Below are 23,951 nucleotides of genomic sequence, written 5' to 3'. Positions count from 1 at the left end.
CAGAATATGGTATATAGTTGTAAAAAATGCTCTTCTGCTCTTGTCGGAGAATAGTTCATTGGTTGAGAGTGCATTTCTGTATTGTTAACTATTTTCTGTCTACTTACTCTGTCAATTGTTTAGCAAGGGATATTGGAATCTCTTGACTATAGTTGTGAATTTCTCTATTTCTCCTTGCTGTTCTAATAGTTTTTGCTTTGCATATTTTGAAACTGTTATTAGATACACAAATGTTAAGGATTATGTCCTCTCGAGAAATTTACCTCTGTCATTATGAAGTGACCTTCTTTAACCCCAGTAATATTCTTTGCTCTGAAGTCTCCTTTGTCTGATATTAATATACCCACTCTGGCTTTCTTATGATTACACTTAGCATGCTATATCTTTTTCTAGTGCATTTCTTGTAGGTAGCGTGTAGTTGCGTATCACCATATTGCTATTTTTTTAAGGTTATTTTCCTAATGATTACACTTGGGGTTACAATATACATCTTATCACAGTTTAAGGTTTTTCTGACTTAACTCGGTAACATATAGCAACTTTGCTCCAGTGTAGGTCCATTTCCTCCCTCTTCCTTTGTGTTATTATTGTCAAATATATTAGATTTATTTGTGTTATAAACCCAATAGTACAGTGTTATAATTATTGCTTTATACAGTATTGTGTTTTTTCAAAAATTAAAAGAAGAAAAGTGATGAGAACAGCTTCAGGCAAGAGGACCACAGCCTCCCACTCTTCTTGCCTGAAGTTTTAGATCGTTTTCATGAATAATGCTTCTCAATGTATTTGCCTTTGAATGATTTCCCGAGCCCTGAAATGATTATTTTTGACAATTTTGTCCAGTTTTATATTTGCTCTTTAGGGAGAGGATTTGTCGACCTCTGCTCCAGTACAGCCAGTAGTTTCCTAGCATGCTTCCTTTTGGGGTTCTTTTTTGTTTTCCCAACCCTCTTTCACTAAGCAAGAACAAAGGAGCACTTATCCTTTATTCTCCCAGAATCGCGTGTCCCCATGGATTGAAGAGAGTCAGTAGAGTAAGAACTGATGGACAGATAAAAATAGCTCAGTTCTTCACAGCTTCCTTTGAAATGTTAGGCTATCTGTAGACAAATAGGAGAAAAGGAAGTTCTCTTAATAAGTTGTTTGAAGTGTTCACATGATACTTGCTAATGTCTACCTTGGTAACGCAGGCTCTTGGTGTTACCACACCCCCCTGGGCCATTACTCCTTCCGAGCATTTTGAAGCTTGTAGAGTGAGTGAATTTCCTGCATGAAGATAGATTTCTTCACCTGAAGAGATTGACCCCCAAAGCTCAGGAGTCCTGTGATTTTCTTGGTCACCGCATGCTGGGAGGAGCTGCGGGATAGAGGAGCATCCTCTGCACACGTGACTCCTCTTCTCATCTGTCCAACGTTGAGGGTGGAATGTTATTTCTATTAATACTCCTCCCCACTAAGGAGGTCTTCACTCTCTCTCAGGAAAACATTACAGAGTGCCACTTTCCTCCGATCCTTTCTTTTCTTTCTTCCCTTTCCACCTTCCTAGCATCCTCTTGTGATTCAAGTTAGGACTAGGATAAGGGAGGGTGAAATGGGAAAAGTTAGGAAAGCTGGGAGTCCTGCCAGGAGACAGTGCAGCTAAAATAACGCATTCGAAATTCCTGATAGTCACAGCAAAGTTGAGTTGGCTTAATTTCCTCTTCTATAACTGGAATCTTAGTTCATAGGATTGGCTTGCCAGAGTTAAAAAATAAAAAAGGTGCAGGCAGTAGATAAGGGTTTTGACCTGAATCTGATGTAGGTTGAAAGTCTGAATTTTTTTATTTTGCATTGTCACTTTGTGTGGAAGCTGTTTCCATACAGAAAGATCTTATTGTTCATAAATATCACTGTGTTCCAGGGGTTAAAAATACTTGAACAAAGGGGAAAAGAATGGCCAGATTTGTAGTCACACCCATTCTTTATGGGCTTGCATATAGTCAGAAGTTCTCTACAGCAAAGGGTCAGAACCGCCACAGTCTAATCATTCTTTGTCCTGATGACACGATGTCTTCATCCAGAAAGCTCTCAGCGGCTGGGCAAGAAGTTCACATATCTACAAGGAGCCACCAGGGAATAGAACTCACATTGCTGGGCTCTTCTTCCTGGGCCTGTGTCCTCTGTTCCACACAGCGGAGGTCAGACGATTGCCTCATGGTCACAGTGGAGGGAAAGAACTGTTTCCTATTTTCGGGGGATCCTTTTAGTGCCAAACATAGCAGCTGGGAAACAAAGTTTTCCCAGAATCACAATGTATTTCTTGTGTTCTGTTTAAACATGATTTGACAGCAACTATTAACATTTATTTCCAGAAATGTCAGGGCTGTAATTTTTTAAATTAATTGTTTAGTGCCATTACTATAAGTTAGTTTGATCAGTGTTTTAGTGTGCGAGAGTTAACACTGCTCAGTCAAGTTTTTTTTTCCACTGGCTCACACCAATTAGATATTTCTATACGGGTGAAAGAGTGGAGGAATTACATACAGCACCACTTCTTAAATGCTGATGCCTCACTTTTCTCACTGTGAGCATCTTTCAGAGCTGCACTCAGGGCCCATAAATTTGGAAAGATATTCAGTAATGGTGACGCAGCTCCCTGGTGGAGGCATGGGCTGCACACAGCAATAGCAGTCTCTCCATTTCATCAACAGAATGAGCCCGTGAAAGTGCTGGGGGTGGGAGGGACCTGAGGAGTTTTGACAGGCCCTGGAGGCTTGTTGTTCTCCTGAACTTAGGGTTCTGTTCCTCTTGCCTCCCTTCTTTCCCCATTTGACTCCCACTGATATGTAGAGAAAACCTGGTGAATGTAGTAGAGTGGTGTGATTGCCAGTGCTCTCAGTTAGCTTTGAGACACTTGTCTCAGAAGCTCATTTGCTTCGATAAAATTTGAAGTGCTTCATCTGAATCAGCACCCCAAACTCCATTCTCAGAAGTTGGAGAAAGTCAGACTTGAGACAACCCCTAGAAATCATGCAGGTGCAGGTAGGAAACTACAGATCAGAAAGATGACGTGCTGCCTGAGGTCCTACAAGAGGGTCTCCATGTGCCCAGCCCCAGGCTCTTTCTACTGAGCCATCCTGCCTCCCCAGCAGTGCTCCAGACTCTTCAGGAAGTTTCCAGTAAATAGGTATTTTCATTATGAGTAATACTGAGAAATGGAAGTGAAATCAGATAAGTAACATTTTCAAGAGCTGCGTAATTTTCTTGCTAAAAGCAGAGTCATGAAATTGTCTGGGTCAAATAATCTTTATATATCATCTCAAATAGCGTTCATAGTCCTTTATTTCCTTACATCATGGGAAATCTTTTTTTCCTTCTGCTTCATGCACTTTGGATGGGATGCTAACATAACAATGTGAAGTCTACAGAGGAGTTGAAATTTGACAGGTTAATTTCATTATATACATGATGCTCTGGCTTCTCGCAAATGAGTTTAGCCTGAGGTCATTCAGGAAATTTAGGATGACCTCTCCGTTTGTGGAAGCAGGTTATTTGTAAAGATGCTCTATTGCTGTTTCATGACATATAATTATGGAAAGGGTAATTAACCATTAGATACTGTAGGGGAGGAGGAAAGAGAAACTGGTTTCCTTCCCGAATGGGCTCTTTAGATCCAGGAGAAAGGAGGCTGGTCTGGTTATCTACTGCTACATGACAAACACCACCCCAAAAGTTAATGGCTTAAAATAATGATGACATTTATTTAGCTCATAAATGTACGGTTTCAGTGGGGCTTAGTGGGGACAGCTCCTCTCTATTCCATGCATCTCATCCAAGGCCCTGAGGGGCTGGAACCATCTGAAGCTCCTGTCCTCAACTGCCTGGTAGTTGGTGGTGGCTCTTGGCTGAGATTTTCACTGGGCCATGACTGGAAGTCTATATGTCGCTTCTCCATGTGGCCTCAGCTTCCTCACGGAATGGCTGTGTTCCAGGGCAAATGTCCCAAGAAGGAGAGACAGGCGAAAGTCCCCTCCCCCTTTTTGACCTAGTCTTGGAAGTCATGAGTATCTCTTCTGCCACATTCTGTTTGTCAAGGCAGTCACAAAGGCATGCCCAGTTACAAGGGGAAGGGAAATGGATGCCACTTCTTGATGGGGCACAAGGTTCTGAAGAGGAGGTAGGGCCAGAAATATTGCTATGGCCATCTTTGAAAAATGCAGTCTGCCACAGAGACTGTTGTCTCTTATTTAAGTAAATAGAGAAGCTAATAACATGACACTAAGCTAGCAGAACCTTAGAATGATTTTTAAAAAAACATTGCCTCATAGATGAGAGGGAACCTGGGTAGAGCAGTGACCATCTGGTGAAGAATTAAGTAAGCTAGCTGTGTTTGCAGGTCCAGGTAGCGAATCGCCTAGGTATAGCGTGTGTCCTGGAGCACTCCGAACCTGAACGTCTGCCTTTTGGAGCCCACCCAGGGGTATCTTCCATCAGACAGCACCGTTCCGTCAGAGTCACTTGGTCTGGATCTGCCTGCATCTGGTCCCACCGTGGTTTAATGCTGTACTGCGTTCAGTTACAAACTCTGAAATACTGGGACTAAGAAAAATGCTTAAAAACTGAGAGCACCTATGTGTTACCTAAATGTGTTTGTGGCCCTGGGATTCCTTTTTTCTTTTTTTAAACAGCTGTATTGAGATAGAATTGACATACAATAAACTACACACATTTAAAGTTTAGAATTCGATGACTTTTGACATATATCTGCCTGGAAACTGCTCCCATATGATGAACATACTGCTCTCCACCAAAGTTTCCTTGTGCACCTTTGTGCTCCCTTTGTCCTGCCTGTCCCAGCCGCCACCACCTTCCCCAGGCAGCTACTGATGTGCTGTCACTGTGTGGTGTTGCCTTTTTTATAATTTTGTATAAATGGAATTCATAGCATGTACAATTTGGGGAGGAGTCTGGCTTCTTTCACTTGGCATAATTGTTTTGAGATTCATTCCTATTGCTGTGTGTGTCAGTAATGCATTCCCTTTTTTTCCTGAGGAGTAGTCCATTTTGTGGATACATCACCATTTGTTTACTCGTTCAGCTGGTGATGGACAATTGGGTTGTTTCCAGTTGTTGCTTATTGTAAGTGAAGCTCCTGTGAACATTCGTGTGCAGGTGTTTGTATAGACATCTGAAAAGTGGATTGGCTGGGTCATGTGGTGGTAGGTACAGGTGTCACTTTTTGAGAAGTTTCCAAACCGTCTTCAGAGTGGCTGGAACCATTTTACGTTCTCACTAGCAGCGTGTAAGAGTGCTAGTTCCTTCACATCCTCACCAAGACTTGGTCCCGTCGGCCTCTGGCCATTCTAATAGGCATGTAGTGATGCCTCATCATGGTTTGAATTTGCAATTGCCAATGAACTGTGCTGTTGAGCATCTTTCCACGTGCTTATTTGCCATCTGTATTTTTTTCTTTAGTGAAGTGTCTGTGCACAACCAGAGAGGTCATTAAATATAAGGAAAGGTATAATGCAGTTTGGAGCGCGACCTTTGCAATCTAGGAACTTTCAGAATTACTTCTGCAACATAATATTTCCGGGCCTTTTAAAATGATGTCTTTTCCTGGGCATATTGAACCTTTTCATGACTCGGATTTGTAATCACAAGCAGTCATTACGGTGCTTCGTAGAGTCCAGTTTTGAGTGGCCTTTATACTTCTTCTGCCGGTTAGCCCTCCTTATGGCCCTCAACCCCCTCTCTCTGGCCACATCCTAATGTGTTTTCTACCAGGAAACCAAGAAAAAGAACTTGTAACCAACTCGTATGTAAAATAAACCAGCAAAGTAAGTATGGGGTCAGGAGTAAAGTGCCACTTGCAGAGCCCCATGTAGTGCGGGCTTCCCACTGGGGCCCAGTGACAATGCTGTCATATTCTTCCACTGGTGGTATCTGGTTATATCCTACAGTAGTGTTGTACCACTTCCCTCAATCATTTATTGCACTAAAGGAAAGGTAAGTAAACCATTGAGTGTGGGGCTCTGGAGAGAAGTACAAGAGGGTGGTACCACAGGTGTGTTACCTTTTTTAGGTGTTTTGCCATTTTCCCTCTGCCAAAATGGTACCTTGTAGGTGTAGAGACTAATACACTGACAGATTTGAAAGAACACTTCAGTTCCTGCTGTAAGCAATGAAGACAGTTCATCTTAAGGTGAGCACGCTATATTGAGCATCTCTTTCCTAAGATCATTTCCTTCCCGAGCTGCTGCAAGACCGAGGGCCACTTCACGTTTTCACGTTCAGGCTGTACTTGCGTGTCCTGGGTCAGACCAGATACACTGTCTGCGATTTCAGAAATGGGAAGTGCCATGCGGGAGGACCAGTCCTTCCAGGCTCACATTCTGTCTCAGTATGCATTGGAAGGTGTTCTGAGGGGCGGGTGGTTTTCCCCTGAAGTGTGAGTACTGAACAAATAAGGCTGCATCACACAGGCATCTTCCAGGGCGGCGGCTCTGTCTTTGTATTGAATGAACGGTATACTGTAGTCTCTGTGTGGTAATATCTTTTTTTGCATGAATCATATTTTTCAAGTGTAAGATATTTAAACAAGTCCAGATATACTCTGTGTCTATCCTTTATTCTTTATAAAGTGTTGTCTTATCTGCTAGCAGCCCTCAGTTTAGAAGCTGAGGCATTCTTTTTTTTGTTTTATTTGTTCAAAGCCTCTCTCTATACTGAGGCTTTCAGATCCTCTGAACTTTTTTCCTGGATTTTCTCTACTTTCCTCTCCGAGTTTTCTTAAACCAGCATGTTACTCAGCATACCATTATCGAGTGCCTGAAGAGTGTGCCGGGTTGTGGTTCGGTGCTTGGTGAAGGGCAAGCCTGTCCTTGAGGAGCTGTAGCCTGAGAGAAAGGAACAAGTCAGATAAGTGCTGTTCATTGCAGGTGGCGCAGTGGAGAGCCGTGGTAGTCTCTCTGGCGGTTCACAGATCCATCAGGTCTTCATCTCTGGCCGAATGGCAGGTATCCTGAATTCTGGGGTATTACTCGAGGTGAGGGACTGGGAACCAGCGTGGCTGGCTTCCTGGGGCAAGAGGAGCAGTCTCCTGTCTCATGCTTGTTTGTGGTTTAGAAGGTGGAATCAACAGTCTCGAGGGAAGTGGGAGAAGGGGACAGGATATGCTGAGCTCCAGCCAAAGGATCTGTTCCATGTACCTCACAGACGCTGTCTCATTAAATCCTTATAATTGGGCATTTCCCTCATTTTGCATATGAGAAAGATGAGACTCTTCTAAGTTAAACTGTATGCCCACAGTCCTGTAGCTAGTAACAAGTGGCCCCAACATTAAATTCCAGGTCCATGAGACTCTAAAACCCGTGGTACCTCTGCCACACCCTCTGCTTTTCAAATGATGACCTGCAGAGAGGTGGCTTTCAAATCAGAATAAAGAATTTCCTAAGGCTTAAAATGGAGGACCGGTCAGCCTTGTGAGATAAAGACTTCCTTCCTGTCTCCAGAAAGTTCTAGTGTAGTCTGGAGAGCCTTTTCTCAGAGAAGGCATTTGAACAGGGTTTCTGTGTGAGTTGTGGCTGCTTACATTGGGCGACCTTCAAGGCCTGCCTGACGGCAAGGCCCCAGACTGTACTGCCTCCGTCTGTTTCAGAGCCTGAGTACAAAATTGGTGACCTTTGTTGTAAGGATAAACTAAAGGAGGCCGTCCCGTGGACGTTCTGAAATGCCTCATTTTCTTCCCCTCGAAGGCACTGGGGCTTCGGATGAGGAGACACAGCTGCCCCCTCTTCCTCCGTTTCCCGAGCCCTTCCCCAAAGCGCACCCCGGGGGGAGTGTTGCTTGAGGAATACTGTGAGTGTCTCCTTTAGTTGAAATTGCATTTTAGTGAGTAATAACTCTTGCGAAAGCTAAACTAAATGTAGAAAAGGCAGAACCAATTCTTAAGCTGCTAATAAAACTGCTCACAACACGCTCAGGGTTCATGAACCAGCTGTGACCTAGCCAGCGCTTCTTGCCTACCATCTCTTCCTGGTGGCAGTTTCCTGAATTTTCAGAGCGGACATCATGGTTCCTGTGTATTCCTCCACAAAAAGTCTCCCTTTGGAGGGGTTTATGAGAAACTTGGGGATGTTGATCCCATCTTTTAGGAAGACATTTGCTGAGTTAACTCTGAACTGTGCCCTCAAAATAAGTTCATTTGACTAAAAAAGTCATAGCATGTTAAACCCCAAACGTATTATTCCACCTTAGACTTTGGTTTTTGAAGCTTCAGTGTAGTTGGATCTGTGTCCTAGAAGTGCGCTGGCTGCTTGGAGCATACTGGCCGGCATCGCTGTGCTCAGATGGGGCAGCTTCTCTCTCGAATCTCGGGCAGCCTCCCTTTCTTGACTTGGGGTGAGTTTCCTTTTGAGTTAATGGGGCTTCTCGGGTCTCCTAGTGGTGGAGGAAGCTAATTGATATCCTGCCTCCTACCCTTAGCTCCGTGCTTGTTTGTTGTAAGAAATTTAACAAAAATGTAAAGCGGGACCATAGTAAGTCCCATGAAACTGACTCATGAATCATTGATTTCAGCAGTGGAACTTCTTGGGAGACACTCTAGGGCAAGCTTGCTGCTTATGAGATGTCCCTGGTGCATGGAGTTACTGAGTGTAAGTTACTTCAAGACGTCTGCCAATTTTTATTATTGTGGTAAAATAGACAGAACTTTCTGAAATTGACCGTTTAAGCCATTTTTAAGTCTACAATTCAGTGGCATGTAAGTGCATTCCCAGTATTGTACATCCATCACCACTGTCTAATTCCAGAACTTTTTATCATTCCAAATGGAAACCCCCAGACCCATTAGCAGTCACTCCCTAGTCCCCCAGCCCCTGATAGCCACTAATCTGCTGTCTGTCTCTGGATTTCACTATTCTGAGTATTTCATATAAGTGTAATCGTACAGTGTGTGGCCTTTTGTGACTAGCTTTCACTTAGCATAATGTTTCCAGATTCATCCACATTGTAGCATGTGTGGGTACTTCATTCCTTTTTGTGGCTCAGAAATACTCCTTTATGTGAATGGTCCACCTTTAGTTGATCCATTTTCCGTTGGTGGACATTTGAGTTGTTTCCACCTTTTGGCTATTGTGGATAGTGCTGCTGTGAGCATTCCTGTGCAGGTATTTGTCTCAACACCTGTTTTCAGTTCTTTTAGGTGTATACCCAGGAGTGGAATTGCTAGATCCTATGGTCATTCTGTGTTTAACTTATTGAGAAACCTCTGAACTTTTCTGCAGCGGCAGATCATTTTACATTCCTACCAGCAGTGTACCAGGGTTCTGATTTCTCTACATCCTCACCAACACTTGTTATTTCTATTTTTTAAAATAATACCCTAGTGGGTCTGAAGTGGTAACTCATTATAGTTTTGATTTGCATTTCCCTAAAGACTAATGGAGGTGAGCATCTTTTCATGTGCTGTAGGCCGTTTGTCTGTCTTTGGAGAAATGTCTGTTCAGGTCCTTTGCCCATTTTCACATGTGGTCAGTTGGGTTGTTTGTCTTTCTGTTGAGTTGTAGGTTGGCTTGTCTTTAATGGAAATTTTAAGATAGCGCTAAAGTAATTAGACTAGTGAAACGACCCTCATATACAGATCCCACAGCCACAGGCCGTCAGCACGAGGTCTGCTCACTCTCCCACTCCCACCTGGATGATTCTGAAGCAAATCCCGGCCATGTAATGTCATTATACTTAGAGTTCCAACTTCCCGATTGGATCATAGTTTCATGGTTAATTTTACTTGAATTAAGATCTTAATAAGGCTCACACATATATTTGGATAATATTCCTCTTTAAGTCTATTTTAATCTTAAAATTTCCCTCCTCCTTTTTTTTCCCCTCTCACTTTGTCTTTTTGAAGGAAGCAGAAGTAGAGCTTCTGCCTTCGGGTTTTGCCGACTCCATCCCTGGAGTGTTGTCCCTGGTGTACACTGGAAGATAGAGCTACAGGTTAGCTCTGACTCCAGTCCACATTTTTGGCAGAAATCCCTCAGCTGTGGAGTTGTGTCTGTCGTCTGTCGTGTAGAGTAGGACTGGCTCTCGTTCTGTAATGTCAGTGGCCACTGATAATCATTACTGCCAGATGGCGCCCTTCTGATTCTGGCCGTCACTCCTCCTTCCTTCGTTAGAATTCCTCTTTGCAGAGAAACTCCTTCGTCGGCTGTTCGATCAGGAAAGTTCCATCCAGTGCTTGGTCCTCTCCCTTGATGTCCCAGCACTCAGCATCATGAGTGGTTCCCAGGCTGGCCTGGGTGTGCTTCTGTGAACACCATCATGAGCTCACAGATTTAGCCTTTGAGATGTTCCCGTCCACTGTACTTCCACCCACCTTCAGTTTTTTGATTTTTGTTTCTGCAGGGGAAGAGTTGCCATAAGCTAACATCTGTTGCCAATCTCCCTCGTCCTTTTTATTCTCCTCTCTGCACCCCCCACCCCTCGCCCCAAGCCCCAGTACATAGTTGGGTATGATTGTAAGTTCTTCCAGTTCTTCTCTGTGAGCTGCTGCCATAGCATGGCTACCAACAGATGAAAGGTGTGATTCCCTGCCTGGGAACCAAACCTGGGCCACTGAAGCAGAGTGTGCGGAGCTTTAACTGTTAGACCATCAGGGCTGGTGCCCACCTTTAGTTTTTAAATTGGCGGTCCCATCTCTTGGCTGCAGACTCAGGTGAACTGGGATCCTTGAAAGAAATGATGCCCAGACAGCTGGATCAACCTCTCTGGGGGTAGAACTAAGCATATGTCACTTTGAAAGGTTTTACAGGTGATTCTGATGCCTGATGAGGATTGAGGGTCCTTATTGGAACCCCCTCCCCCCACAAGGGGCACAAGATGCAGGGCCTTGTCTTCAGGGTCCCTAGCTTACTCTGGGCTGCCTGCCCTGGCTTCCTTCCTTCCTCCCTCTTTACCACATAAGTCCCAACACCTAGACTTTATGATGAGCAAGCCTCAGACTCTCCCTGACACTTCCGCCTCCTCTCTCTTCCCCTCCTTCTCCTTCCTTCCCCCTCCTTTGACCTAGAGCAGAGTTTGGCTAAAGTTTAAAAAGGACATAGCACCCTTAGATCTGCAGCCAGAGCGGGCCAGTGGGCCTGCCGGTTTACACCGCAGCAACCCTGGGCACCAAGCAGGCTTCTGCTTGTTACTCCCAGGGCCGTCTGGGGCCTTCCGTGTTGAACAGTCACTGCCAGGAACAGTAATAACCATCTCTTGATGGTTTTTCCCTCTCTTTCAGACGTTACACCCCCCCACACACACCATACCACACCGAAAAAGACATCCCCACCTGCCTCACTCAGATCCCAGACACCCTCCAGACCTTGCCGCACGGCCTGGGGCTGAGGCGGCTGAGGCAGGGGTTTTGTTTGTAATAAACCCTACCTCCTGAAGGCTGGGCTGTGACCCCCAGCAGGTGTCATTCCCAGTGCATCAGTCACGGGAAGGACCCTGCCTCTGCCGGTGTTTGGACCTGTGGACACCGCTCTTGACAGTTGAGACAGGCATAAGGAAATTGGTGCTCGCGTCTGTTAGCTGAGAGATGAATCATGGCTTTGGCTTCTTGCCCCGTGCCCGTGAAAGTGGCATTTCCTTAAATAGATCAGAACTTTAGTAACTATTTAAAGAACACGCGGTATTTGGGGGTATATTTTGTGGCCTTAATTAAGCTTCAGACAAATTAAAACATTTTAAGATGTTTTGTGACGTATTTTTTAATCTTTTTGTGTGGAGATTTGTGTAATTTCTGGGCTCTCATACCCTACCCCTCAACTCTCAGTGCATATGAAGCCCACAGACAGAGAGAGCATCGTGTCTGAGTCCTAGGATCAGGAGACGGCTTCTCTCTCAGCTGCAGAAGTGGGGAGCTGGGAAAGGCCCTGCTGCACCCTCGCAGGGGTGAAGGGTGTTGGGCAATCTTAGACGTCTAAGTGTGAGTTCCTGTTAGAGTGAGAAGGACAGCAGATGGCCCTTTGAAACACGTCTGTCTGCCCTGTCACATAGCTCAGTCGGCATTTCCTGGAAGGAGGGATGTGCGCCTTCAGGAGGAAACGGGCAAAGCGCATCTTTGAGTCTGTGCTCAAGGCTTTTTTGAACTTTGTTCTGACACGTATCATAACCCTCTAGTTTCTGTCCACCCTCATGCAAACATAGGCTTCTCTTGTAGAGTAAAGAAGCCCTGAGGTAACCTGAAAACTAAGTGCAGGATCTGAATTTGTTATTTAGGAACTTGCATTATAATTGCTAGTATGTTTTCTGTGTCTCTCTTTGAAAGAAAGTTGTTTCCTTCTTAGAGAGCTTGCCACTTTTGCCTGTGAGTAGTGACTGGTAGAGAGTTTTTCCATCAGTGTACGGCTTCCCCTCGAAACACGCAGTTTTGGCTTTAAAGGGGTGGCTGGCCCGCTGCAGAAGCTGTCGATGTGGGAGGCCGTCAGCCCTGCAGCCCTCTCTTCCCCTGTAGAGCGCAGACGGCCCTCCTGCCCGGAGGGAAATGGGTTTTACAGTCAAGGACTTGCCTTCCGCACTGAAAATGCCACCTTTTAAAAACAGAAATTCAGTTTCTAGACAGCCTGTGTGAAATAAACGTGTTGTAAAAAAGTACATGTGTGAGTTATAAGCCTATTACAAATAACTGAACTTTGTGATGTGGCTTCTTACAACGTAATTTGTGAGTGCTGTTCCCTTAATATTTGTGGCAATCCAAATGTTAACTAAATTTAGGAGATTTTTCAACTCTTCTCGTCCTCTCAGCAGCACTAATGCTGTTGACCTCGCTCTCCTGTTCCGACACTCCCTTCCTTTGGCTTCTGGCCTTTCTCCCGCCCTCTGGCCTTCCCCTGTGTCCCATTGAAGCAGTTCTCCTCTGCATGGCCCATACACGTGGGAGTTCCGGGGGCTTGGTCTGAGGCCTCCTTCCTTTTCACTGTCCCCTCCAGCCATGCCTAGGTGATCCCACCTGGGACGCTGCTCCAGTCACCTTCCTTGCACGTTTGTATCCCCCTACACCGCCTCTCCTGAGCTCCAGACCCTCGAATCGGTGCCACCAGGCACCTCCCTGTGAGCACTGCAAACGTAACCCATCAGAAGTGCGTCTCCACCCTCCTTGAGCTCTGCCTCCGTGAGGGTCCCCACTGGCATCCAGTTCTGCCAGCAGAAAGCACAGTCATCCTTGGCACTGCACATTCCCCCCGTCTTGACATTGTCTGTCACTGCATCCAGGTTGCTTTTGCTCAGAATATCTCTGTAGCCCTCACTTTCCATGCCTGCCACCTCTCACATGGGCCTCTCCAGTTCCTACACTGTGGCCCCTAATGGCCCTGCTCCCAATTCAACCACACTTCCCCTTGAAGCCTGCCCTGGGCCCGGGTCCACAGCAGGTCCACCTGTCGGGCTCTGTCCTACAAGACAGCCCACTCCAGGGAAGGCCCAATCTGGGGCCTGGTCTCCAGTGAGGACTCACTGAACAGGTGCATGAACCCTCAGACGAGCAGTCCATTCCCAGGGCCTCCCCTCGCAGGCTCAGCTGCAGACCCGAGGGTGTCGCCCTGGGGGCTTCAGTGCACTGGCGGCTTCAGCGCCCTGGCTCCTGCTGTCCAAGGTGAAGGGCTCCTCTGCCACTAGTGGGAGAACACAGCCTCGGCACTTGGCTCTGCTTTCATTACAGGCCTGTGGAAGATGGCTCGCACTGGGACACCCCAGCCTCATGACACCTGAATTGAAACAAGAGGTTATAGAGCAAGTTCCCTCTGGTCTGTTTTGAATAGGTACTTAGGAGTCTGGATTTTGAGGTAGCTCGTTATCTGAGTTCCTCGTTCACACCTCACTCAGAGAGAGAGAAGGGGCCACACACCACACACCACGGGGGGCTTGCTTCACGTTTTTGTGTGAAGGCCCCATTGAGTGGCAGGTGGAAGTTTGCAAGTTATGTAAGTGCTGGAAGGGTCAGCGGAACTGTGCCCATGTGGCCAGGAGCAGGAGCTTCAGAGAGGGAAGAGCGGCCTGGGGACATTCTTGGTGACGCTATTGCCTCTTGGTGTCCTGGATGGGATTGCTGCCATCTCCGACAGACTACCTTTCTGTCTCCTCTATAGTAAGTAAACAAGACCATAAAAATCCTTTACGTGTAGGACACCTCATGGTTTCGGAGTGTGTTAACAGCTTTTCCGTCATTTTGCGCAGGCTGGGGTTTATATATCCACTTTACAGGAGAGGAGCTGCTTGCTGGGGGCTGGCGGCCAGTGTCGGGCCTGGCTCAGACCCCGGCCCGAAAGCTTTATACTGGTGGTGTTTTGTTGTTTCTATCCAAGGCACAAAAACTTGAGCTTTTTCGCTCAATTGCCAAGAAAATCCAGTGTCTGCACTGTTCACCTGGCCCTTGCGGGCAGGTAAAGAGATGATGCATTGTATGGACCACGAAGCAACAGACAGACTGAGCTGCACCTCTTGCCACCTTCCTCAAAAAGCAGCAATGGAGAGGCTAACCCCAGATTCGCGCAGGCCTTTCTGCAGGCTCCGGGCGGGCAGCCGAGGAGCGAAGGGGGCAGGAGGCGAGAGGTGGAGGCTGGTGGCAGCCTGCAGACGCAGCTGCCTTCTGATTTCCATCACCAAGTAAACCCAGTTAGGGCCCCAGGGTCTTCCTCCCATCGCTGCTCTTTCCTGGAAGCCTGGAGCCCACTTGTGGTCCTGGCTGGGCCCAGCTGGCCTCCTGCGGCTCTATGTGAGCGCGGCAGTGCTTGAGGGCAGGGTGCCAGCAGGGGCCCCGCTGCGCACTGGTCGTGGCTTTGGACGTGTGCTCTTCACTGAGTGGGAAGGGAGCTGGCTCCTGTGGGAACAGCCATCTCTCTGGCGGTTTAATACAGTTTTGTACCTCTCTGTGCACTTATTCCTGTTAATCCTGTCATTGTAGTAATGGGCTATGGTAACCATGAAATTGAGAGCTGCAGAGAGGAAGCTGGGGGAACTTTCCCGTCTTCCCAAGATTTTGTAGCATCGTGTGTGTCAGCCTCAGAGAGCCAGCTTTGTTGTTTACAGACTTTTCTATATTCAGTCTGCGTTATTTCCTAGTTTGATTTTTCAGCCCTGAACATTAAAAGCAATTCAGTAAACGGTGAGGTGGGGAGCAGAGGTGAGGCCGCACCACCCAGAGGGAGCCTTGCCTGGGGCCTGCTCTCTGCCCGCTCCTTTGAAGTTCCCCTATTTCAGAGCCTGGCTCATTTGCGCCCGAGGTCTCTCTGGGCAGGGTTAGGGGTTAGAGGGGCAAGGGGGCAACTCAGAGGCCTCACTTGGGTTTGGTGGCTGTCGGCCGTGCTGTCCTCTGCCGGATGGGGTGCCGGGCTGGATCCCCTCCAGCTCCTGAGGGGTAAGGGAGGCGGTGACCCCGGCCAGCCTGGGTAAGGGAGGCGGTGACCCCGGCCAGCCTGCCTTGGTTTGGGCTTTAGCTCTTTGGAAGTTGTTTGAGAGTTTGATTGTCAGGTACTTAAAAGTTAACTCCCCCTACCCAGGAACTCAAGGAGCCATTGTTTCTTGGTTGTTTAAATCGCTTTGGCATGTTTTGTAAACGAAGTTGCTGCTGTGACTGGAGGTTCCAGGTTTGGGGCTGGGTTTGTCGTGAGGAAGCTGGGAAAGGCTGGGGTTCCCACAGCTGGGGAGCTGGGGCGCAGCCATTTCCTCTGGTGCAGGAGCCTTTGCTGCGAGGCACAGTGAGGCCAGGCACGTAGGCGACTGCCAGAGCCGCCTGCCTTTCAGGGAGCTGGAGAAGGGGCTGTGCGGCAGGAAGTGGAGATTTGTTTTCCTCCAGAAGTGAATGTGACCTCTGGGGGCAAGGGTCAGAGTTCTCAGCAGTCATATGCTGCCACTGGCCTCACACAGGAGCTTGGACACGTCACTAAAACATTTCTTGCCCTGTTGTCCATGCCATGATGGCCAGTGTCCTTGGCTCTTTCGTCAGGCACTTGGTCGCAAGGAGTAGTCGGGCTCCTAGGAGGAGCACAGACAGGCTTGGGACTGAGCCCTGAGGCTGAACAACTGCACGGACCAGCTACGTGCAGGGACCAGCTGCGTGACCTGGGCCTCCCTGAACCCCAACCTCCTTACTTAAAAACGCTCCTGGGTGATTGTAAGAAATAAAATGACGGACGGCCCAGAGGATGCCTGGGACAAGGATACCTGTCCCTGTCCTCCCTGCTGCCAGCCAGCACCTTGGACAGGTCACTCGCCTCCCTGGTTCTGGTTTCCTCGCAGATGGAGCTCACGCCCCTGGGGCCGCTTCCAGAGATGAGAGATGAACGGGGGCTGCCAGCTCCAGCACTAAGGGGCCGGCACTGCCAAACCCCACTCGTGGCGCGACGCCTTCATGGGAGGTGATGACTGTTACCGTCCACCAGAGCACAGGCCCCTCGGAGGGCAACCCGGGCCCGCGGGGGTGTAGCAGGTGCCTGTTTGGACTGTGTCCTCATGGCCAGGAAGAGTAAGGCCCGCAGCACCGGGGCGGGGAGGGTCTGCCCGGCCCAGTCGTTTGGGGGAGGGCTGGTGTCACTGGACAGTGGTGGGGGCACTCTGATGGCAGCACGCTGGCCACTACAAGCTTGCTGCAGCCTTTCCCTGTGACTCTCGGCAGGTTTGCCTCTCTGTGTGCCTTCGCCTGGTCACTTTCCTCACAGCAGTTTATGAGTCGTGCCTCCGGGCCAGATCAGAGACTGGCAGCCGCAGATGACAAGGTTACTGAGGGGGAATGACCTCTGGACCAGTGGCCACAGAGCTGCTCCCTTCAGAAGGCTCGTGTTTGAGGAGAGGCCCCTGGAGGGCAGTGTTCTGGGCGCTGCCCCGGCCCTGTCGGCTCCTGATCCTCCTAATGCACCAGGGCGGCTGCTGCTGTCTTCTGAATACAGAGGTTTCTGATGTCTGTACATCTTGCCCAGAGTCTCTGATAAGGGAGGTTGGGCTGAATCATCTCTTCTTAACGCAGAGCTGCTATTCCCCAGGGTCCTGGAGGCTGCGGCACTGCAGGGCCAGCTCCCCGGGCCGCCGGTTCTCCAGGCAGGGCTGCAGGCTCACGCTTTTGCCGCTGCTGGGCGGTGATCTGCAGCTGGTGGGTGGGATGGGGTGGAGAACCGATGGAAGAGCCAGTCACAGACACCCGCCAGGACACAGCCCCAGCACACCATGCTTTCTCCAGGCTCACCCTGCCCGGGGTTTGGAGGCCTTGTGGCATTTGAGGCCTCCTGCATCCTCCTTGGGTGTCCTGAGAAGGTCACAGTGTCTGTTGCTTACGTGATTTTCTTTTTCCTTCAGAATATTGACATTACGAACTTCAGCAGCAGCTGGAACGATGGGCTGGCCTTCTGTGCTCTCCTGCATACATACCTTCCAGCCCACATTCCATATCAAGAACTGAACAGCCAAGACAAGGTAAGGCAGGCTGCGGAAGGACTGGCTCCAGGCGTCTCTTCACAAGGTGGGGGGTGAGAAACAGGCTGAGCCGTCCATCTGTGTGTGTTCACAGACCACGTCGCTGGCTCCTGACGGCCCCCTCCTGCTTGGGTCTTACTCTGGGATTGGGTTATTTGTGCTGAGCCAGCCGGTCCCTGACAACTTCGTGTGGGACAGTTGGCAGGTTCCCAAGTGATGACATTCCCAGTGGGAGCCATCAGTCCTTCCTGGGTGGTGACATTTAGGATCAAGGGCTTCACCAAGAACTGGCCAAGGAGAGCTCCTCCAGCCGTGGGTGGTCTGGGCAGCGCCAATGACAGCAGGTCAGCCTCCTGCCACCCCCGGGCCCAGGACTGGCTAACAGCCCAACTCTGCAGTCCAGGCTGTGATCTGAGGCGTCCCGTTCAGGGTGTTCCTCAGGGACAGGGTCAAGGGACAGCCCCGGCCCAGATGGGCACTGAGAGAGGACCCAGGCCCAAGCCCTCCTCTGCTGTACCCCCACATCGGCCCCTCCCATCCTTCAGACAACCTTGAAGGTCCCCATGAGGCAGAAACTCATTTGACAGGTGTTTCTTGCTAGCTTTTGGGGTGCATGCCCAGGCAGCTCAGGGCCGGTGTGTCAGAGGTGGCCATTTTGTAGTAAGGAGAGAACAAGTGTTTGGTGAGGAGCAGGCAGGGCCTGTGAGGGGCAGAAAGCATGGAACCAGGACACGTGGTGTTGGCTGGGAAGTGTGAGGGCCCCTGTGTGGGACTGTTTTGACCACGTGAGGCCAGGTGTCCATGTTTCCCAGCAGCGTGTGTAGTCCAGGTCGCCCTCCTCCTGGCCTGGTCGTGCACTCCAGTCACATGGTTTCTTTTACAGCGAAGGAACTTCACCCTGGCCTTCCAGGCAGCGGAGAGCGTCGGCATCAAATCCACTCTGGTGAGCCTGTCTCCCCTGCATCACTGGCAGCGCCCCTCCTTTTGTTAGGAAGGGGCTCCTGCTTGTTCAGGGACATCCCTGGGTGGGGTGGGGCCTGATAGTAAGGAGGCTACTGGGTGGGCACGGCTCCATGTGGCCCTGCGCCAGTGAGCCAGCCTCCTGTTGTGTGGGTGCAGATGGGGACTTCACCCCTGCCTGGGGGGCGTCTTAGGCCTTACATGAAGCGTCCCAAGGAAGTACCCCCAGTCGGCGGGTGGTCTTGACCGCAGTTCCTGCAACCTCGAGCCAGGTTCTTCCTTAGAGTCGCCTTCTTCCTTAACTGAATCCTTGGCTTCAAGTTTGTAAGTGTCAGTGTCAACGGCACATTCTAGAAGGTCTGTCTGCCTTTTTTCAAACTAGAGGGAGAGGGTAGGATGAGTGCTGAGTCGAGGAAGGTGGCTTCAGAGGCTGGACAGGCGGTCCCCACACTTCAAAGGGCCACAGGAAGCTGGTGCTCATGGTGCAAGAAATGAGTCCTAGGAAACCCGCAGGTTTCAGGGTCCCCTTTGGGCCTCTGCTCAGCACCTGCAGTAGCTCACGACAGACGTGATCCTGCCAGGGCTCTTGCCTCGTTACCAAGCCTCACTTTCTGGGAGAAAATACTGCACCCAAATGCCAAGCCAGTCCTTCCACGCCCAGAGACACTTGGGTCAAATAAACTGTACTGAGGGTTGTGGCACAGGGACACTCGCGGCGCGTCAGTGCACAGCTCGGGGACCTCCCAGAGGAAGAACCCCATGGGGCCAACTCACGGACCCCGGGATCTCCCTTGGGGCCCCCCAGTGCCACCTTCCCACCCCAAGGGTACCATCACCCTGACTTGTAACAGCTGGATAGCTTTGAAGAAGGATTTGCACTCATATTTACACTATATGAGCGTTCATGAATTCATAGAAATATTCTTTTTTAAGGTGGCGTCTGTTCAATTGCATAGAGAGAGAGAAGTTACAGTTATTGAAATATTTTCCATTATCTGGATATTTTACATCACATGTGAAGTTCTAATATATAAAAAGTGGGCAGTTTCCCCACCCTAAGTCCTTGACCTTAGTTGAGATTCTTAGATTGAATAAACATCTTTGCTTTTTCCATACCAACTCACCAACAGGTGGCCCGCTCTGTCCTGCTGGCTCTGGCAGCACGTTCTGTGTCCCTCACCTCTGGGACCACTCAGAGCCGTGCCCTTCAGACTGGCTCGCTCAGAAAGTCATAGATGTTACTCAGCAACAGTGGGTCCCTCTGGGAGGCCTCCTGGCCACATGTCAAAGTCCAGGGTTTCCCACCTTCCTTTCCCTCCATCAGTGAATGTCTCGCAGGTCACTGGACCTAGAGAACAGGATCTTCCAGGATTTCATGGTTAAGGGCATTCAAAGGTTGAGTTCTAGGAGCCCCTGCCCACACAGGTGCTCCCAGGATGATGCCTGGGTGAGAAGGGCTGTCAGAAATGAGCACAGGAGAGGTTTAAGAAGAAAGGCCAGCGATGGAGAGCATCCCCAGAGATGAAAGCCTTCCGGCCTTGGAGGACTGCAGCGGGGAGCAGGGCTGACCCTGGTGTGGGGCTCTGGGGCAGGGCTCGAGCAGGGTGGGTGGCTGGGGCACAGTGCTGACACCCAGGGCAGAGGCGCTTCCCAGGGGCACCTGGGGGAGGTGGAGCAGGCATCTTGGCCAGGCCTTTGATGTGTGTGATCAAGGTCCTTCAAGGCCCCCCCAACCCCAAGAGCCTGTATTGCTGTGGCCAGGAGCCTGTTGGGACAGGCCAGGAGGTGACCTAGAATTCTCACCAGGCCTCTTCTTTCTCTATCAGGACATTAATGAAATGGTGCGGACTGAACGGCCCGATTGGCAAAACGTGATGCTGTACGTGACGGCGATCTACAAGTACTTTGAAACCTGAGCACACCAGAACACCCTGCACAGTTATCAAGCGACACCAACGTCATTAGCTACGCGCCCTGTAAAGCTTTCAGTGACTCTGGGTTGCCCCACAGTGTGTGAGCCTTCAGCCTGGGGCCTCCAAGTTGGGAGAACTTGGGCCTGTGTGGCCCACGGCTCAGACCCGGCTCCTCCCACATGACCTGCCAGTCGGGTCAGCGTGGACTGCACACACATGACACTGATCGGCGGCCAGAGTTTTCCTTCTGAGGAGAATATTGAACTACATGAGTGCTGCGGGGTGTACAAAAAGGGCTCGTGGCCCAGCTAAACTCGGGGAAGGGGATTAATGATGCGGACAGCTCACACGGGGTGACCGACAGCTTTAGCACAGCACTTCCCAACTGCTTGCCGTGCAGGTTCCGTCACCCTGAGAGCCAAGGGACAGTGGGGCCTGTCAGGGGCTCCTGCTTCCTGGTGCCGGGCAGGTGGGCCTCGGCCCTCTACATCGGCCTCCAGGAGTTCCTTGGAGTGCGTCAGCAGTAGGACAGCCACCCCTTCCCTGTGACAGGGCTGTCCTAGCCAGTGCAGTTTAGGTGTGTGCGACACTCGCGCTCCCAGCTCAGGGTCTGCTCCTCTTGACGGTCAGGCGGCTGGGCCTCCATCGAGAGGAGACAGGCTGGGGCCTGCGCGATGCTCTGCCCGCGTCCTGCAGCCTGGAGGGGCTTGGAAGCCTAGCTCTGACTTTAGCTTTCCGGACAAAAGATTGGTCATAAGGAACTCTCTAGTTCAAAGAATATTGTTTTCTTATGAGCAATGTTGGAGGAAAATAGCTCTTGTTCTGTTAGTGCCAAACTTAAATTGTTTTAGTAAGCATAGAGACAAAACACAAAATCTGCACATGAGTGTGGGCGCGGCTTGGCGTGAAGTCGGAAGTAGCAGGAGAAAAAGCTGAACAACTTGAGGGAGCCCAGGCAGTGTGACGTGAAGGCACTTCTGGGTCGCTTGGGCGTTATCTTCCTGGGCAAGAATCGAAGAAAGTGCCTTAATTCTCCTCATGAGGGTAGCCACCATACAGAGGGTCTCCGAGGCCACTGCCTCCACGGCCACGGTAGGATGTCAGTGGGCTCGCGGCACTGCAGCCCAGGGATGGAGTGGTCCCCTGCCGTGCCGCCTGCTCCAGGTCGTGAATGACAGGCACCACAGCCCCTTCAGCACAGTTTGAACAGAAGCCTTACGCAAGGCGTTCTCTTGAGAAGACTCCCAGGCGGCGACTCGGCCCTTCTTGGGGACAGGGAACCCGGTCTCGTGTGTGCCTAACACGGTAGCTACACTACCAGTTTGAACAATGTCAAGACCTGTTGCTTCCTAATACAACGGTGTTTGCACCTGCAAAGTCACATGAGAAGAGCTGCCACCAGTGGAAGCAAGGTCACTGCCCAACCCAGGATGCAGGCAGGGGACTTGCTGAAGGCCTTGCAGCACGTGGGCTGAGGGTCTGCTTGATGTTCTTGACTAGGAGTTTGACATGTCTGTAGCCTAGAAAAGAATGAGGTTATTACGAAATGGGCCGCGTGTGCATGCGGCCTGCAGGTACCAGGTGGCTGATAAACGCCGTCCACCCTGCCCGGATGTCCTAGCCTGGCAGCTCCGGCTGCTGCCCGACTGGAGGTTCTTCGTGGACTGCCCATCTCGTGCTAAGGAAGGAGAGGCCCGGGGAGCAGAGCCCAGCTCCGGAGCACAGCAGAAGACCCTGGCGACGCCTCTGCCCGTCCTCCCTGACCCAGTCTGTCTTGTCTCTGCTGCTCTGTGCACAGTTGTGCTGTGCTGTCAGCTGAGGGACTGTTGGGGGGAGAATCAGTGGTTTTGAATGTCTCTCCGCTTGGTTTTCCTGAGTCCCGCTTGTGCTCTCGTTCGCCCTGGCGGGGGCCCAGTGTGTCAGATCTGCGGCCATGTGTGTGTTTATTTATTATGTTGCGGGGGAAGCTGTGTTGTCTTTTGAAGGAGAAGACTTTCCTGGGTCTGCAGGTCACACGTTCATCCCTTCCTATCCAAGTGAGCCAGCCCTGGCAGCTTGTGCTTTCGCGGGGTCACCAGTGTCTTTTGGAGGACGGTTTTGGAAGGCGGCCACTGATGATGGGCTGTGCCCACAGGGCTGGCATTGCCCAGCATTGTGTCGTGGAGTCGGTGGCTGGGCAGAGAGTGGCCACGGGGAGGGCCTGGCTCGGGCCCAGCCTGTCTAGGGACCCACCTTTGCCTCGCTGACAACAATCCATGCAGGGGTACCCGGCCAGGCTGCCCACATTTGCACGTGGGACCACAGATGAGAAGATTCCAGAAGCATGACTTTCTGCTTTTTCTAACAGAATTCTTATAACACTGCTGGCTTTATGGGATGGTCACAGACGGTCATAGCTACCCAAAAGTGATGCTCTCAGGTGCTGTAGTCCAGTGACACTTGACGTGGAGCCTCCAGGAAGCCATTTGCCTCTTCTCCCTTCAAGCACAAGCCTCACTGCAAAAGGGCCAGTTACGCTTCTGTTTCTCGACCACAGGCTTCTGCGGACTGATGATACTTTTCATTTTGTTCTATGAAATATTCTTGAATGTATTAAAATTGCTGAAACACATCAGGCTTGGCTTTTGTAGCTCGGCACTCCCCGCTGCCCCTCTGACATCCCGTAATGGGATCCTCGCCGCCTCCTCGGACTGGCGACACCTGGCCCAGCCTCCGTCCCCCTGGCTGCCCCTCCCTGTAGCTCACCGGCCAGGAACTGTGTAGGGGAAGGACCTGACTGGGGGTCAGAAGGGGTCCCGCCCTAGCCTGCAGCACAGAGCTCCGGCCTCGGCCAGCTGCCTGGGCCTGAGATGGGGGACAGCCCAAGGGAGCCCAGAGGTTCTGTGACAGGTGCCGAGACCCCAGAAGCACTGTGTGAGTTGCCCTGCAAGGATGGAAGCCCGGGCGTTCCCCAGCCGTAGCCCAGACACGTGCTGTTCTGGGGGAGGGGGCGCGCTTTGAGGTTTTTTGGTTTTTTTAGAAATGTATCTTCTTGGAGATAATTTTCAGAATATATAAAACTATAGAGAAAGAAAAAAAATCGATAATTATACCACTCAAAGGCAACCAACCAGTCAAGCCTTTTTTCCTGTGCATCTCGTGTGGAATGATTATGAATCCATGGAGCACAGCCCAGAACAACACTGCAGCTTGTCACGTTGCACGTGTCACATGCAGAAGGGTCCGTGGGGCTGCCTGCTACTTCATATTGGGTGACCCTGGGCACGCTCCCCAGCCCCAGACCCCATCCCCAGGGTCAGGGGTCCATCCAGTAACTGACTCGTTCCCGGGGTGGCCCGGAAGCCCACTGGCCTGAGGTGAGGTGTGTGTCCTGTGAGTGCTCGCAGGCCCCCTAAATAGTGCCGACAGCCAAGGCCATCGGCTGTGGCCTGGCTTCCAGGGCACAGCACCCGCACCCTTGGGTCTCCTGCCTGGGCATGGGCAGGGCTGTGCCAGGACCAGGCATGGCTCTCACTCCCCATTCAGCAGCAGTGGGGCCTGGTCTGTCACTGGACACAGCTCGTATCCTCCGCTGTAGGATCTGGAGTTGCTCTGCTGTGGGCAGCGCAAGGCCGCTATAACAGGCACATGGGGCCCTGTGCTTAGTGG

At 50.4% G+C, this 23,951-nt stretch overlaps 1 protein-coding gene across 7 annotated transcripts in view; it reads left to right on the top strand.

Annotated features, from left to right (window-relative positions):
- The window catches only part of SPECC1L (sperm antigen with calponin homology and coiled-coil domains 1 like), a 135,774-nt gene extending 112,860 nt beyond the window's left edge, over nucleotides 1-22,914 (top strand). For all 7 annotated transcript variants that reach the window (XM_046639739.1, XM_046639737.1, XM_046639733.1 and 4 more), the window contains 3 exons: nucleotides 17,314-17,430; nucleotides 18,314-18,373; nucleotides 20,217-22,914. In XM_046639739.1, the coding sequence (XP_046495695.1) occupies nucleotides 17,314-17,430; nucleotides 18,314-18,373; nucleotides 20,217-20,306 (267 nt within the window). In that variant the 3' untranslated portion in view covers nucleotides 20,307-22,914. The remainder of the gene's footprint in view (nucleotides 1-17,313; nucleotides 17,431-18,313; nucleotides 18,374-20,216) is intronic.
- Nucleotides 22,915-23,951: the final 1,037 nt, after the last annotated feature.

This window comes from Equus quagga, chromosome 15, assembly GCF_021613505.1.
Source record: "Equus quagga isolate Etosha38 chromosome 15, UCLA_HA_Equagga_1.0, whole genome shotgun sequence".
Classification (NCBI taxonomy): Eukaryota; Metazoa; Chordata; class Mammalia; order Perissodactyla; family Equidae; genus Equus; species Equus quagga.
Note: the sequence above shows the minus strand (reverse complement) of the source record. Positions and strands in the feature narration are given on the sequence as shown.